Source organism: Microcebus murinus, chromosome 4 (assembly GCF_040939455.1).
Source record: "Microcebus murinus isolate Inina chromosome 4, M.murinus_Inina_mat1.0, whole genome shotgun sequence".
Lineage (NCBI taxonomy): Eukaryota > Metazoa > Chordata > Mammalia > Primates > Cheirogaleidae > Microcebus > Microcebus murinus.
The window spans coordinates 8,495,759-8,510,342 of NC_134107.1; the positions used below are offsets into that span (position 1 = coordinate 8,495,759).

Consider the following 14,584-nt stretch of genomic DNA (forward strand, 5'->3'; position numbering starts at 1 on the left):
TGCTGAGCCCGGCCTTGAGTGCTGTGGGTTGGAGGCACCTGTGGCCCACTGGGAGTGCCATCTGAGAGACGATGGTGGGTGCTGGGAATGGAATCCCCAAGGAGGAAGGAGGGCAGGGAGTGGGACCATTTCTCTCAGGGGATAAAAGAATTTGGGGGCCAGGCATGGTGGCTCACGCCTGTAATCCTAGCACTCTGGGAGGCCAAGGTGGGCAGATTGCTTGAACTCAGGAGTTTGAGACCAGCCTGAGCAAGAGCCAGACCCCGTCTCTACTATAAATAGAAAGAAATTAATTGGCCAACTAAAAATATATAGAAAAGATTGGCAGGGCATGGTGGTGCATGCCTATAGCCCCAGCTACTCGGGAGGCCGAGGCAAGAGGATTGCTTGAGCCTAGGAGTTTGAGGTTGCTGTGAGCTGGGTTGACGCCACGGCACTCTAGCCCAGGCAAGAGAGTGAGACTGTGTCTCAAAAAAAAAAAAAAAAAAAAGAATTTGGGGCCCTGGCTGGGGCAGGCAGACAGGCTGACCCTGTGGACCCCTTGCCCCCATTCCTTGGATGTAGGGGTGCCCTGCAGAGGCCCCCGTCATAAGCTGAAGTCCGGCCCAGCACACTGCTCCTCATCCCACCTCCCCAGCAAGGAATGAAGGGCCCCAGTCTGCGAGAACGCCCTCCAAGCCGCAGCTCACGTGGGGCCAGGGCTCTGGCTCTCCTGGGTGAGACTCGACCGGCCGGGCCTGGCCTGGCACTGGCCACTGGGGTGATGGCCAGCAGAGGAAAGGGCATCCTCTGACGCCCCCAATTCCCTACCCCCGGTGGGCAGAAATGCCTGTTCCGGGCAACAGGTGGCTTCTCAGAGCCGAGGACAATGCTATGAGCAGGCCTGCAGCTCAGGCAGTGAGGGTGACATGCCTGGGCTGGAACCAACCACCTTCCCGGCCACCGCCAGAGCCCACACCTGAGACCCAACATGCAACTGCGGCCCAGGCGTGTGACAAGCGCTAGGGACGGGAGGAAAGGACACGGAGTCGCTGGAGCGCGGCTGTCAGTCTAGATGGCAGTACTCAGACAGGCCGGAGCCAGCGGGGGCCGACTGGACTAAAATGAGAAAGGACAGGCTGGGGGGACCGGCCAGGAGCGAGCTGGAAGGCAGGAGGTGAGGACCGTGCAAGTTCTGACCCGCTTCCCCCGTGCCGTCTCTCTCTCCAGCCTTGGCTTTTCAGTTATTTCAAGTAGTTTGGGAATTTACTATCTTTGTCTCCTATTATAGGCCATGTGAAGTCCCTTCTGGAGACAGAATTTGAGAAGCGAGACACCCAGCCTAGCCCTGCGAGATCCCTGAGGGCACACTGGTGACTCCAAGGGCTTTCAGAGCAGGAGAGAAGCAACAGTCAACCCTCCTCCCGGTGTGGGCCAGGCACCTTGTCATCATGTTGTGACAGATGTTGTTTTCTTTCCTCATTTCTCAGATGAAGAAGCTGAGTTCCAGAACATTCCATAACTTGCTCCAGGTCACAGTTAGCACATGCAGATCTGGCCTAGGAACACAGCTTCCCAAGATATCCTGGCCACTTGGGGCCACCTGCTCCTGCTGCTTTGAGCAGGTGGGCGGGGAAAGGCTGGAAGGCTGAGCTCAGCCCAGGCAGGGGGCAAAAGAAAACAGTTAAGCAAAGAGCAGGGGCTCTAGAACCAGGGTCTAAGCCTGAGTCTGGCCTCATGGGTGACTGACTTCTCTCTGCCTCCATGGTCCCATCTTTTTTTTTTTGAGACAGAGTCTCACTCTGTTGCCCCTGCTAGAGCTCACAAGAACCTCAAACTCCTGGGCTCAAGGGATCCTCCTGCCTCAGCTTCCTGAGTAGCTGGGACTACAGGCATGCGCCACCACGCCCGGCTAACTTTTTCTATATATTTTAGTTGGCCAATTAATTTCTTTCTATTTTATAGTAGAGACGAGGTCTCACTCTTGCTCAGGCTGGTTTCAAACTCCTGACCTCGAGCAATCCGCCTGCCTCAGCCTCCCAGAGTGCTAGGATTACAGGTGTGAGCCACTGCGCCTGGCCTGGTCCCATCTTTAAAATGGGGATTGTAGTGCTAATCTGGGCTTAAGGCAACGGCCACATGAGGTACATGCATTCAGCATCGGGATGGTGGCTGGTATATGACAAGCACATAGCAAGTTCTGGCTCTGACTGCCACGGGCATGGGGCCTGGGGATCAGCCCTGCATTGAATCCCAGGCCCGTCCCCAGGGCCCAAGGTGACCGGGGACAAGGTCCTTGGCCTCTCCAGTTGTAGTGATGGTCCTGCCACCTGGGGAGGCGTGTGGGTCACTCACCGAGATTCCGGTGAGTGGAATGGCTGCGCATGTGGATTGGGCTCTGTCACACCCAGACCAGGCTCCAGGACGCTCCTCCCTGAACATGTCAGGAAAGGAGGACTGGAAACCTTGGCTGGGGCTTCCTGCCGTGCGCCCAGGGCATGTCTGGGCATCAGAGGGAAGCCCGAGAAAGTGGCAAGGATACGGCAGACCTCCAGGGCTTTGTAAAACCAACCCCATCGTAGGCATCTCAAAAAGGGTGCACCCTGAGCGGCTGAGGGCAGGACGCACCGACACCAACACACACTGACAGCCATTCTTTAATTCCGGTCAGGACGCCACGTGCTGGGGGCACCGGGCCTGCCCACCCCACCCCGGCGCAGACTCACGGGCTGCTCCTGTACACACGATTGTTTACAAAAATAAATATGCAAAAAGCAGCAACTCTTTAGGGATCATGGAATTAATCTGACAGCAATTAAATGTGTTTAAGCGTCTGGCGTATCCCTTAAATTGCACCAAAAGAATTTTGGAAGCACTTGGTTTGGTCTCAGAGGCAAAATGAAGGGACGAAGAAGGGCCTGGCCTTCCGGCCGGCCGCCACGCTCACATTTCTGAGTCCGCGTACATGCCGTTGATCAGATAGTCCACCTGCGTGTAGTCCTTCTTCTTGTAGCTCTCGTAGGCTTGCAGGGCAAACAAAACCAAGACCGTGATGAAGAGGGTCACCCCGAGTAAGAGCACCACCAGGAGAGAAGTTTTGTCCTCCAGGGACGGGGTCAGGGGCTCAGTGGTGACCAGCAGGTACTGGCCCTGGGTGCTGAGCTGGCATGAGTCTGTGGCTGGCATCTTCGGGTCCCCTGAGCTCCTAGGTGTTGGTCCGGCGGACGCAGTACCAGGAATGGCTTTGGTCTCCACGTCCTCAGGTGTCCGGGGCGTGCCTGGCCCATCGGGCCCCCGAGTAGACAGTGTGGGGCTTGGCTGTGTCATGGGGGACGTGGCCTCTGCCCTGGGGTTTGGGCTGGGGTGAGGTGCTGGCACTGTGCTGGCAGTTGGCGCCTCGGCTTGTGCCTTGGTGGTGGTCACCACCGCTGAGGACACCAGAGCCACGGAAGGGGTGTTGGTAGACTCTGCAGCCACGCCGGAGGGGGCAGGTGTGGACCTGCTTGTCTTGTCCACAGGCCAGTCCCTGGCCGTTTGGACGGTGGGACCCTGTGCTTGGGCCTCAGTGGGAGTCGCGGGCCTTGCTGTGGCGCTTCCGGGTGTGTGCCCGGAAGGGCCGAGCGTGCCCGTGGAACTGCTCACGTTCGCCGCGGTGGCGGCAGCAGTCTGAGCGTGAGCAGCCGATGTTGCGGGCGTGGCTGTTCTTGGCGACGTGCTGTTTGGCACTTGTGCGTGGGCTGTGCTGGGCAGTGGGAGCCCAGCAGTGGTAGCGGGTGGCGTCTGCCGCGGGGACGTGGGGACGGGCAGTGTGGACGTCAGGGGAGCGCGGGGGGCTGCACCACCAGCCGTGCCTCGTGCATTGGCCACAGAGCCCGTGTCTGTCCTGACTGTTTCCTCTGTCACGATGTCAGCCGATGTGAGATGGGCTACTGAAGTCCCTTTGGTCAACGTGACAGGAGAAGTCGTCACTGTGGTCATTCTCTCGAGTGTTTTGTTATCACCTGTTTCCACAGACGTATCATTCTTGTTGACTTCATTCCACGTCGTGTTACGGGCTGGGGAGGGAAAGAGACGCGATCATTTTCAAACGTGCGCACGTGGACTGCGCCGGGACCCCTCTGCTCCGCCCCGCGGGCCGGCTCTGCTGAGCCGTCTTCCCGCCCAGCGGGGTCGGGGAGGCGACGCGCCGTGTGAACACTCTGCCCTCCCTTCTCCCTGCCCACACCTGGCGTGCAACCTCGGCACTTGGATTTTATTTTATTTTATTTTTTTGAGACAGAGTCTCACTGTGATGCCCAGGCTAGAGTGAGTGCCGTGGCGTCAGCCTAGCTCACAGCAACCTCAATCTCCTGGGCTCATGCAATCCTTCTGCCTCAGCCTCCCGGGTAGCTGGGACTACAGGCATGCGCCACCGTGCCCGGCTAATTTTTTCTCTATGTATTAGTTGGCCAATTAATTTCTTGCTATTTATAGTAGAGACAGGGTCTCACTCTTGCTCAGGCTAGTTTCGAACTCCTGAGCTCTAGCAATCCTCCCGCCTCGGCCTCCCAGAGTGCTAGGATTACAGGCGTGAGCCACCGCGCCCGGCCAGCACTTGGATTTTAAAACTCCTCTGCCCTCCTGAACCCCCAGCCCATTGAAGGCTTAAGATTTGATCCAATTCCCAAAACATCAGAGTGGAAATCTCACATGACAAGGGTGAGTCACCATACAAAAACCCCATTAAACACACACCCGGGTTTACAAAGCAGAAAAATTGTTGCATATATTCACGTCATAAAAGAAAGCTTGGCTCCGTGGAGGTGTTCACCGCAGGAGCTCGTGGAAACGAACAGTGGCTGGCACAGGGTGGGAGCACAGTTGCATATTTGATGTTTGAATGACTGAACTCGCCTGAGAAGATCATTTACAGGAGATATGACATCGCACAGCCAAGCAAGTGAACCTTTCAGGGCTCAGCTGCCTGGTCCTGCTGGGCCCCCCACCCACGCCAGCCCCATAGATCAGTCCGGTGACCCTTTCCAGCCCAGCCCCTGGAGCGGGCCAGGGCTCCTGACACACTGGCCTGCACACTTCTCTCATGGGCTCAGGGTGCTTTGTGGCCACTGTGGGCCTGTCCCGCAGTCACGCAGCTTTCTCACTTACGTAGATCATTAGATGCCGCTTGGCTTTCATATAAGGACAAGGAGGAAACCCAAACGAGCACGAGGGCTGTCCACATCTTGCGGGTGAGCTGGGAGTGAGGCCGGTGGTCCCCGAGGCTCCCAGCCAGCGGCTCCTCAGGCTGCTAATGGCTCCCTTCTGCTTGGCCGAGGACTCTGCGGTCAAGAAAGGACACAGCTCAGAAGGCGTCTGGTCAGCAACACACACCCTCACCTGCAGCCCAGGGCTCGCCCTGCCCCTGCTGTGGAAGGCTCTGCAGGGCCCAAGGCGCAAATCAAGCTGAGTGCTCAGACCAGGCCTTGGTGCCCAGGGAGAGCACAGCACGTCTCACCCGTGGTGGGAATAGCGACCTGCCCCGTGCCTTGCATGTGTGCACTTCTGACTCGATTTCACCATGAGTCTCAACCTCCAGAAGTTCCCACTCTCCCGCCCTGAAGTTTAGTGTTTAAAAGAGGAGAGAGGGCCAAGACTTGGCCATGTTCACAGGGCTAAGGCCTTCTTATCACAAAGACTGAACAAATCTTCCTCCTTAACTTGTCCCATGGTCTGCAGAGCACAAGTCAAGCCTAATGCACCTGTGTGCACCCTGTGACAGATGACCATGCCTTTCACCTGGGAGTCACTACTTAGCCATCCACTCATCCATGTATCCCTAAGTCCATCCATCCATCCATCCATCCACTCATCCATGCATCCCTAAATCCATTCATCCATCCATCCATCCATAAATCCAACCTCTCATGCATCCTTAAATCAATCTATCCTTCAATATATCCATCCACCCATCCATCCATCTGTCCACTTATCCACTCACTCATCCATCTATTCTCCATCCACTCATCCATCTACTCATCCATCTATAAGTCCATTTACTCATCCATCCTTAAATCAATCCATCCTTCAATCTATCCACCCACTCATCCATTTATCCATCCATCTAACCACTTATCCACCTATTTGTCCATCCTTAAATCAATCAATCCATCCACCCATCCTGCCATCCAATATTTATGGAGTGCCTTCTCATGTGCCAGGAACTGCACTCAGGACAAAAAGATGAAAAACACCCAACCCCTCCTCCAGGGGCCTGTGGTCCAGTGGGAGGCACAGGACAGAGGTTGTTACAGCTGGCACGGGTGCTGAGCACGGTGCGACTCAGAGCTGGGAAGCAAGGAGGAAACAGCATTGGGCAGGCCTTGAACAGTGAGGTGGGCTGGTCTGGGCAGAGATCCTGAGGGTGGCAGAGGACAGGGTGCCACTGGGGCCCAGAGGACACTGAACTCAGTGGTGCTCGTGGGCATGCAGGGAAGGGTTCCTGCAAACGTTTGACACCTGTGCCACATGCTGAAAGCTAGCTGGGAGCCACCTGGTGTGTGTGTGTGTGGGGGGACAAGTAGCTGGAAAGCAACAGCAGCAGGGTCAGTGGCCAGGGTGGGGACTGGTGAGACAGGGATGAAGCTGGAGAGAGGCGGGAGTTCCTGGGAGGTCCCATAAGCCCCATGGAAGTTTGGATTTCACAGCAGGGGGACAGGAGCCCCAGCAGAGCCTTAGACAAGGGCATGGCAAGAGCAGGAAGGTGCTTTTAGCAATGGCAGTAGCAGGGGGTGGCCAGTGAGGAGCAGCAGGGGCCACGATCCAGGCACCTGACATCCAGGGTGTCACTGAATGAACGAATGGGTGAGCAAATTAGTGACTTCTCCACTTCAGAGACTGCAGCGGCCCCACAGCTCTCCCACTCGCCTGCAAAGCAAAGCCCTCTTCATTCTGATGCTCCACGGAGGTGATGTGGAGGCCTTAGTGCATTGCTAGAAAAATCATTTGCTTTTTTTAAAAGTAAAATAATAATAATAATAATAATAATAATAATAAAAGGAAATGGTCACAAGGCAATCAGCACTTAGCAGCCCATAGCAAAGTGAGAGCTCAGGCTCCGTGGCTACAGGTGGACTGGGGGTGGGGGCGCTGAAGTAGCTACCCACTCGTCACTCAGGGACTGGGACCACTGGGACACTGTGTGTGACTTGCAGGAGCAGCCTCTGAGCTCCTTCAGCGTCCACTGTCACTCCCTTGAGGAAGCTACAGTGACAGGGAAGTCGGGCAGGCAGGACCCGCAGTGGCCAACGGCATCTGCCTGGGTTTTAACCGAGTGGCCCAGGCAAGTCACAGAACCGCCTGAGCTCCCACAGCCGCGTGAGGGTGACCCGGGGTCAGGCAGGCTGGCACCCAGCACAGCACCGGGCTTAGCCACCAGCCCAGCCCAAGAAGCACTTCCAGCCACACAGAAGCAGCTCCCGTGAGACATAGGGGTGTCGAGGTTCTGCCCCCTGTAATCAGTGGGGACTGCTGGAAAGTGGCCGCATAGCTAGAAAGCTCCCTTTGAGCACAAACTCTTCGGCAAGGCTGGTACCTTCCATGACACTTCTGATTCCTTTCCATGGGTCACTAACTTTTTTCTAGCTTCAAATCGTGCTCTCTCTGCAAAGTCGTCTTTCAGGGCTCCTGATGTCTTACAGGTTTAGAAAATGACTCAGCCTTATAAACCACAGATTTGCATTTGTTTTCTAGAGCGCAAAAAGCATCCTTTGTTCTGATAGAAAACTGTGGGGGGTGGGGTGGGGAGAGAAGAAACAGACCAATCTTATGGCGGGGAAGAATTGGGACTGGACGGTTTCAGGCACAAAGGACTCACCATCCTCTGTTAGCCACAGCCATGCAGCTGGGCTTTTGATAAACAAACTCGTGTACTCAAGCGGCTCTCTGGTCGGTCACATCTACGAATGCACATAAAATGCTCCCACCACTGGGCCCGGGATGCACCCTCCCAGGCCTGAGCCCTGGATTTGAAGATGAGTCCAAGGTGAGATGATGGGACCAGGGTGTCTTATGGGCAAGGAAGGTCTTGGCCTCCTGAACGCACCCCAGGCCTATGGCTTTTTGCTGCCCCTCACTACAAATCTCTAGGGCATGGGTCAGCAAACTTTTTCTAAAAAGGGCCAAATAGCAAATATTTCAGACTTCGTGGGTCATACGGTCTGTGTCTCAGGTACTCAATTCTGCTGTCGTAATGCAAGAGCAGCCCTGGACTATATGTAAATGGTGGGCATGGCTCAGTCTCAATAAAACTTTATTTACACAAACTGGCAGCAGGTGGGACCTGGCCCACAGGCTGTAGTTAGCCAACCTCTGCTCTAGTGCTTCAGCCAGCCTTAGGGTTGTGCTTCAGTGAAGGCAGGCAGGGGCGGATGCCATGAACCGAATGAGCGTCCTCCTCCCTGTCTAGTTCCTCACCTGGGAACAGACAAGGCCGACTCTTTGCTGGGGCGGGGGCAGCCTCTTGGTGGCCTTCTGCCAGGAGGGGTCTCCTCCATCGCCCTGTGTCAGTGAGCTGCGGCGTCCCCCACGCACAGAGCGGACTCCTGCGAGTGCCACGGTGTGACGACACAAGGCCCAGAGAGAACCACTGGTGGTAGCTTGCATTTGTGTCACAGAAGCAGAAGAGGGCCATAGAGAACTGCATAGTCCCTGTGCCTGTCCCCTCACATCTGTCCCTACCCACCTACCACACAAGGGAGGACTGTTGACAGTGCAGGGCCACGGCCAGGCCCCCTCGCTTGCCAAAAGGCTTTCTGTCTCTCCTCTGAAGACCCCACCAAGCCCCCTCGGAGCCCTCTCTGGGCTCATGTCCCACCATGAAACCCACAGGCCAGTCTGCAGGGCCCCGGACACTCACCAGAGGCGGCTGCTCAGGGTGTGCTCCCAGCCAGGCCACTTCCTCCGTGGAGCGCTGTGGGCTTGGCACCACGTGACCGGGCGAGGTCTGGCTTTGCAGGTGTGAGCGGCGAGGTGGAGCACTCCCAGGGCGCGGCATGTTTTGCGGCACACGTGAGACAAAGGCGGATGCTCCGCTCTCCTGACCGACACATCTAGGGTTTGAAACAGAGTCAACACTCCTTAGGAAAGCCAGTGGGGGAGGGGCAGGATCCAGTGGGGAGGGAGGCGCCGGAATAGCCGCATTCAACAGATCATTCATTAGACTGGGACAATGACAACTTGTATCAAAGCTTTCAATGTCAGAACTTGTGATGTAGCAATTTCTACTGCAGGAGTTTCTTCTAAGGAAGCACTTGGACAGAGGTCCAAAGGTGGAGATCTACAAAGATACTCATCACAGCATTATTTATAATAGTAAAAAACTGGAATAGTTCTGTAAAATATGGTCCCATTCTTATATAAAACACTACGGTTGCCGTTAAAAAACATTCAAATTTCTATTTGTCAACATGGGAAAACGCACAGCATGCATCATTAAGTGAAGTAAGCAGGTTCTACAACAGTATGTGCACCATGATCCTATTTTTGTTTAAATAGATATATATTAAAGGGTCTAGAAAGATTTGTACTAGAACATTGATGATGTTATCCCTGAGGAATGGATTTACCTGCGATTTTCATCTTCTACTTTTTATCTTTTCTTTCTTTTTTACAAGCATGTATCACTTTCACAAAACATTTCTGAAAGGCTCCAGTTAAAGAAAAATACTCCTGACCTGGCACAGTGGCTCAACGCCTGTAATCCCAGCACTCTGGAAGGCTGAGGCGGGAGGATCGCTTGAGCTCAGGAGTTGGAGACCAGCATGAGACAACAGCGAGACCCTTTTACTAAAAATAGAAAAACTGGCTGGGTGTTGTGGTGCTCGCCTGCAGCCCCAGGTACTCCAGAGGCTTGAGCTAAGGCAGGAGGATGGCTTGAACCCAGGAGTTTGAGGTTGCAGTGAGCTATGATCGCACCACTGCACTCTACCCAGGGCTACAGAGCCAGACTCTGTCTCCAAAAAAAAAGTACATTAAAAAAGAAACCACTCTGATTTTCTTCAAGTACTTTGAAGTACTAGGCAGAAAGGCACACGGTTATCCCGACTGATGCAGTTTCACACGTAGATTTTAATAATTTACAGAAGGTACATGATTTTCATATCAGGAGGTATATTTTTCTAGGAGCCAACCAAAACTTTAGAGGAATGCAGCACAGCTATAATGCAAAAATGTTAATTGGCACAAAGAATTCTCTCATCGATGAATATTTAACGTAAACTCAGGAGGAGAGTACAGATGAGAGTACAGCTGATCTCCTATAGTGGGCAAATATTGGTGCGCGGTGATGGCGAGGACCACTGTGGGCCGGCGCCCCGACACCATCGCCCGAGAGTGCACACACAGCCACACACGCATACATTCACAGTCACACACGCGAGCATGAAGTCATGCTCACGCATACACACAGCTACACGTGTACACTCAGCATGTGTGCAAGCACAGCCACACACGCATGTGGGAAATCACACAAATGCACACACACGGAGCACTTCCACAAGGCTGTCTCACGAAACCTGCTGGATACCATCACTGCTTACTCCCGCCCAGCCAGTGGGCTGGGGTCCCTCCCACAAACAAGAATCGCCCCTGCACAGAGTCAAGAACAGGCCTTTGCTGTACCATGACTTCACCTCTCTGGAATGGTCCTGCCTCCACTTTCCAAAAGAATATTCTAAATGTCAAGATCACAGTAGGGACCTGTGATAATCTTTATAAGTTGACTCATGATGGACAAACCATTAACAAGATTTAAAATGATAGTTTCCCCTGTGAGGTCTTCAGTGAGCCTGAAAGCAGAGCCTGGCCCTTGGGACCTGCCCAGTTATTCTCAACTCCATCTGCACAGGCAGACTGAGTAGATAAAGCTCTCTGACCACAGTGGATGGAAAGGACAGAGCACCCTGGGGAAGGAAGGGAATAAGTGAGGATGAATTAAGTTAGGAGACCAGGGCAGATGGAAAGCCGGAAGCTTAGGCTGGTGCTGGGAGATCCCTTCTTCAGGGATCAGCCCCCCACAGGCTCTACAAGGAAGGAGCAGCAGGATGCCCCCTGCAGTCATGTGACACTCCATGAGAAAGGCACCCCCAGATTGTGCCCCTGGGCATCACCTTCCTTATCTTTTTCTGGTTCATACATTGAGAGGCCTCCCAACACCTCTTGTCTCCGATTTCTTGTTTTCCAACCTTGGCTTGACTTTTAGTTCTTTTATGAACCTGTTTGTTATAGACAGGGTGTTGTATAAATTCAAGTTACATGAAATTGGACTCCAAATAGCTTAACCCTTTTTTTTTTTTTTTTTTTTATGGCACAGAAGGTTCCAAAGATCCAACCCAAGTAATCTTCAGGCATGGTAAAGTACTGTAAATGCTACCCCACCTTCCATCATGCTATTAAGAGTTACTTAGCAGCAGCAATGTGGCCCCAGTCCCTACTCAAAAGGGGGAAGCCATACATACCAAGGAGTAGGGATTGCAAAACAAATACAGGGCAAACTGCAGACACCTAATCCTGACACGTCACCTGGCTGAACTTTGGTAGTGGAAGCTCAAGGAGCAGACTTATGGTTTTGTGTATATAGACATTGTCCTATCGTCCAAAGGATGTGACTCCGTGGCAGATGGGAACCTGGAACACTGGATATCATCTTAATTACACTGCTTGCTTCCAGGTTTCTGGAAGTTTTGTCCTCACAGCTGAATGCTAAGGCCTAGTTTTTGCTGGCAATGTGGGTAGATTTGCTATTCCTTTGTCTGCCACGCAGGTCCAGTGTATAAATGGAAAATTTGTATTTTAAATACTTTCCTCACTGATTTTATTGAAATTTTAGAGATGTTCCTGGGGGCGGAGGGATTTGCCAAGTTGTTAAATTCAAATTTGGAAGCACAATGTTTATTTCCTTGTGGTAAACCACGTGGATGCTGATATATCAGCCTAAGGTTAAATGCACACCCTAAGTTGCCACATGGGGGACTCCTTAGGGACTCACGTTGGCGAGGTAGGCAGGTGGATAGATGAGCAGGGGAGAAAAATCCAAAAACACGCCCAATGCCCTACCAGGTAGAGACTGTCTGGGGCGTAGGCCTGGGTCACTCGCGGGGCAACTCTTTCTCTGAGGGCAACACTTCCTGGGGCCCAATGTGGTCCTGGATTTGCCCGGGGAAGACCTTTCCGTTCGCCCCCTGGGGTGTCCCCGCTCTGCGCCCTAACTGGAACAACCTGCCCTCCTCTTCTCCAGCGTGAGATCCCCCCAGCCTTCCCCCTCCTCCTGCCGGTGGAGCCTCATCCACGCCCGGCCCCGGTGGACTCCTGTTCCTTCCTCTCTCCCCCTGTCTTCACCTCATGTCTCCGCGTCTTGCACGCTCTCCGTGCCCCCATCCGCCGTTTCTCTGCTCTCCGTCCTCCTGCCTCTCTCGCGCCCATTCACCCTCCTGCCCGTCGTGCCCCCATTCAACCTTTCCCCTGCCCCCCGCTCCCTCCCTCAGTCCCAAGCCGGCTCAGGGACCCCTGACAGCAGCTCCCCAGACGGCAGCGCGAGCCCCTTACCCGGGCGCGGCAGGCCTGCGGCGGCCCGGCGGCCCTCGGACGGCTGCGAAGCGCCCGCGACCCGGCGCGGGGACGTGGCCGGCAGCGGAGCCAAGACAGCTCAGGGCAGCGCGCCCTGCCGGGGCCCCGCCCAGGCTGCCCGGAAGTGACGTCACGGAGGGCGGGCCCGGGGGCGGGGTGGCCTGGCTGGGACTTGGGGCGGCCTTGGCGGTGCCTGGCGCAGCCGGATGCGAGCCGGAAGCGAGGGGCGTGGCTTCGCTTAGGCCCCGCCTCCCCGGGCCGGCTCGGGCCACGCCTAGCGCGTGGCCGGAAAGAGCTATTTTCGGCAGGTCTGGGGCGGAAGAGGGCGTTCCCGGGGCTCAGTCTCGCTGCTGTGTCAGCGGGCGTCAGCGGGTGTCTGGGGGTCCCAGGGTGGGGGACGCACCGGGACGGTGCGCAGGGGCCCGAGCCCGAGGGGTGACTCCGGAACGCCTCAGAAGACCTTTCGCCCGAGCCTCCTGCTGCATTCCTGCGCCGCCTCCCCTCGTGTGTCCAGCCGCTGCGGGAGGCCCGGGTCCTAGGCGTCGTGGGAGGGTGGCAGCTGACGGTTCGTGCACCTACGGCGTGCCAGGCCCGTCCTGAGCGCTTTCCCTGCGGGACCACTGACTTAGTTCTGCAGTGGCGCCCCGGAGGAAGGAGCTTCGCCCCCAGACTCGGGACGAAGCGCTTCGTATTTGTAAGACGTGAGGTAACAACGGGGCAAAACGGAGTGGAGAGGAAAGTGTGGGGGACTTGACTTTAGTTAGAAACGGGTATTGCAAGTTGCTAGTTCTGTGACTGAATCCCAGACTGTATAAGACCCTGCGGCAGCCCCAGGTCCAAACCAAAACCTGTCTGTTAAGGATGATCTAACAGGAGTAAACCGAAAAGGCTTTATTTCCAGTTTTATAACCTGCTTTGGGTCTTGCCTAGGAAAATAAACCAGACGCAGAAAGCTGGGAGTGTGCAAAGACAGGCTCAACTACCCATCTCCGAGCTCTAGGAGCGCCTGGAATTCGATTTAGAATGTCACCACCGCTGTCTCCACTTTAACCTCGCAGTTTCATGTTGTGTGGAACTTAACCTGCAAAGACATGGGTTTGCTGAGACCCAGGCCAGCTGGGAGGATAGGTGAAGACAAGATCCTTTGGCTTTGTGTTTGCTTTAATATTTCCAGTTAGCTTTAACATGAGAAGTGCAGTATCCATGCTCACTTCAGAAGTGAAAATATACCCAAATAGCCAGCTGTAGTTTTGTATGCCCACCTCAAATCTCAACGTCTATAACTGTGTTTTCATTTCCTCTTTGGCAAAATGGGGACAATTTTTACTGCTGGGACTGAAATAACAAAGATAAGACACAGCCACTCTTTTCTAGAGCAGAGGCAGCTGGCCCACCATCTGCTTTTGCAAATAAAGTTTTGTTGGAACACAGTCTTGCCTCTTCATTAGGTCTTGTGGCTGCTTTTTTTTATATTTTATTTTTAATGTGGCTGCTTTTTCCATAAAAGGGCACAGTTGAGTAGTTGGATCAGAGCCTGTATGGCTCACAAGGCCTAAAATATTTCCTCACTGACCCTTTATAGAAAATGTTTGCTGATCACCATTCTAGAGCGTTACTAGAAAATGGGATTCAGACACCAGAAATATCTGGCCAGGACGATGTGAAGGCTGAGGAGACTCATTCTCATATGGGGATCTATTGCCTATCAGTGGATTGGAGTCGCCTGGAGGGAAGCGTTCGTTGAGGCCACAGCTCTGGGAATTGCATAGCTCTTCTGAGAGTATTAGGAAGAGTAAGGCAGGGCAGACCAATGGCTTCTGATGGCCGTGGATAAAATAGGTAGAGGAAAATACACTTAAATCCTCTAGTTTTTGTCTCAGGGCACAGATCATTTGATTTGCTTTCTGTGCAGAAATAGCTAAATAAACTAAGAGTTGGGTCCTCTTTGTTGTTGAATTAATGTTATTTGAATGTAAGTCCTCAGTGGATACCACATTAGAAAGTT

At 54.0% G+C, this 14,584-nt stretch overlaps 1 protein-coding gene and 1 long non-coding RNA gene across 4 annotated transcripts; one reads left to right on the plus strand and one right to left on the minus strand.

Annotated features, from left to right (window-relative positions):
• Positions 1-2,618: 2,618 nt before the first annotated feature.
• On the minus strand, positions 2,619-12,699 carry C4H11orf24 (chromosome 4 C11orf24 homolog). 3 transcript variants are annotated; one of them, XM_076001694.1, is made up of 5 exons: positions 12,559-12,699; positions 8,873-9,065; positions 6,786-6,882; positions 5,125-5,297; positions 2,619-4,034 (listed from the first exon to the last, which is right to left on the minus strand). In XM_076001694.1, the coding sequence occupies exons 4-5, from the start codon at positions 5,198-5,200 to the stop codon at positions 2,923-2,925; spliced, it is 1,188 nt and encodes a 395-aa protein (XP_075857809.1). In that variant the 5' UTR covers positions 5,201-5,297; positions 6,786-6,882; positions 8,873-9,065; positions 12,559-12,699; the 3' UTR covers positions 2,619-2,922. The 3 variants fall into 3 exon arrangements, with proteins under 3 accessions (XP_075857809.1, XP_075857810.1, XP_012613165.2); XM_076001695.1 differs by having other exon boundaries at positions 6,786-6,947; XM_012757711.3 differs by lacking the exon at positions 6,786-6,882.
• A 210-nt stretch (positions 12,700-12,909) lies between these two features.
• LOC142870447 (uncharacterized) lies at positions 12,910-14,009 on the plus strand. The gene is made up of 2 exons (XR_012918820.1): positions 12,910-13,285; positions 13,510-14,009. It is a non-coding gene; the product is annotated as an uncharacterized LOC142870447 (long non-coding RNA).
• Positions 14,010-14,584: the final 575 nt, after the last annotated feature.

What these genes read in the sequence shown, in the direction of transcription:
- C4H11orf24 (XM_012757711.3), bottom strand. Translation starts at nt 5,200, where the DNA reads ATGTGGACAGCCCTCGTGCTCGTTTGGGTTTCCTCCTTGTCCTTATAT. An exon ending in AGCGGCATCTAATGATCTAC is followed by an intron (nt 4,035 to 5,124) that starts GTAAGTGAGAAA and finishes TTCCCTCCCCAG; the next exon opens with CCCGTAACACGACGTGGAAT.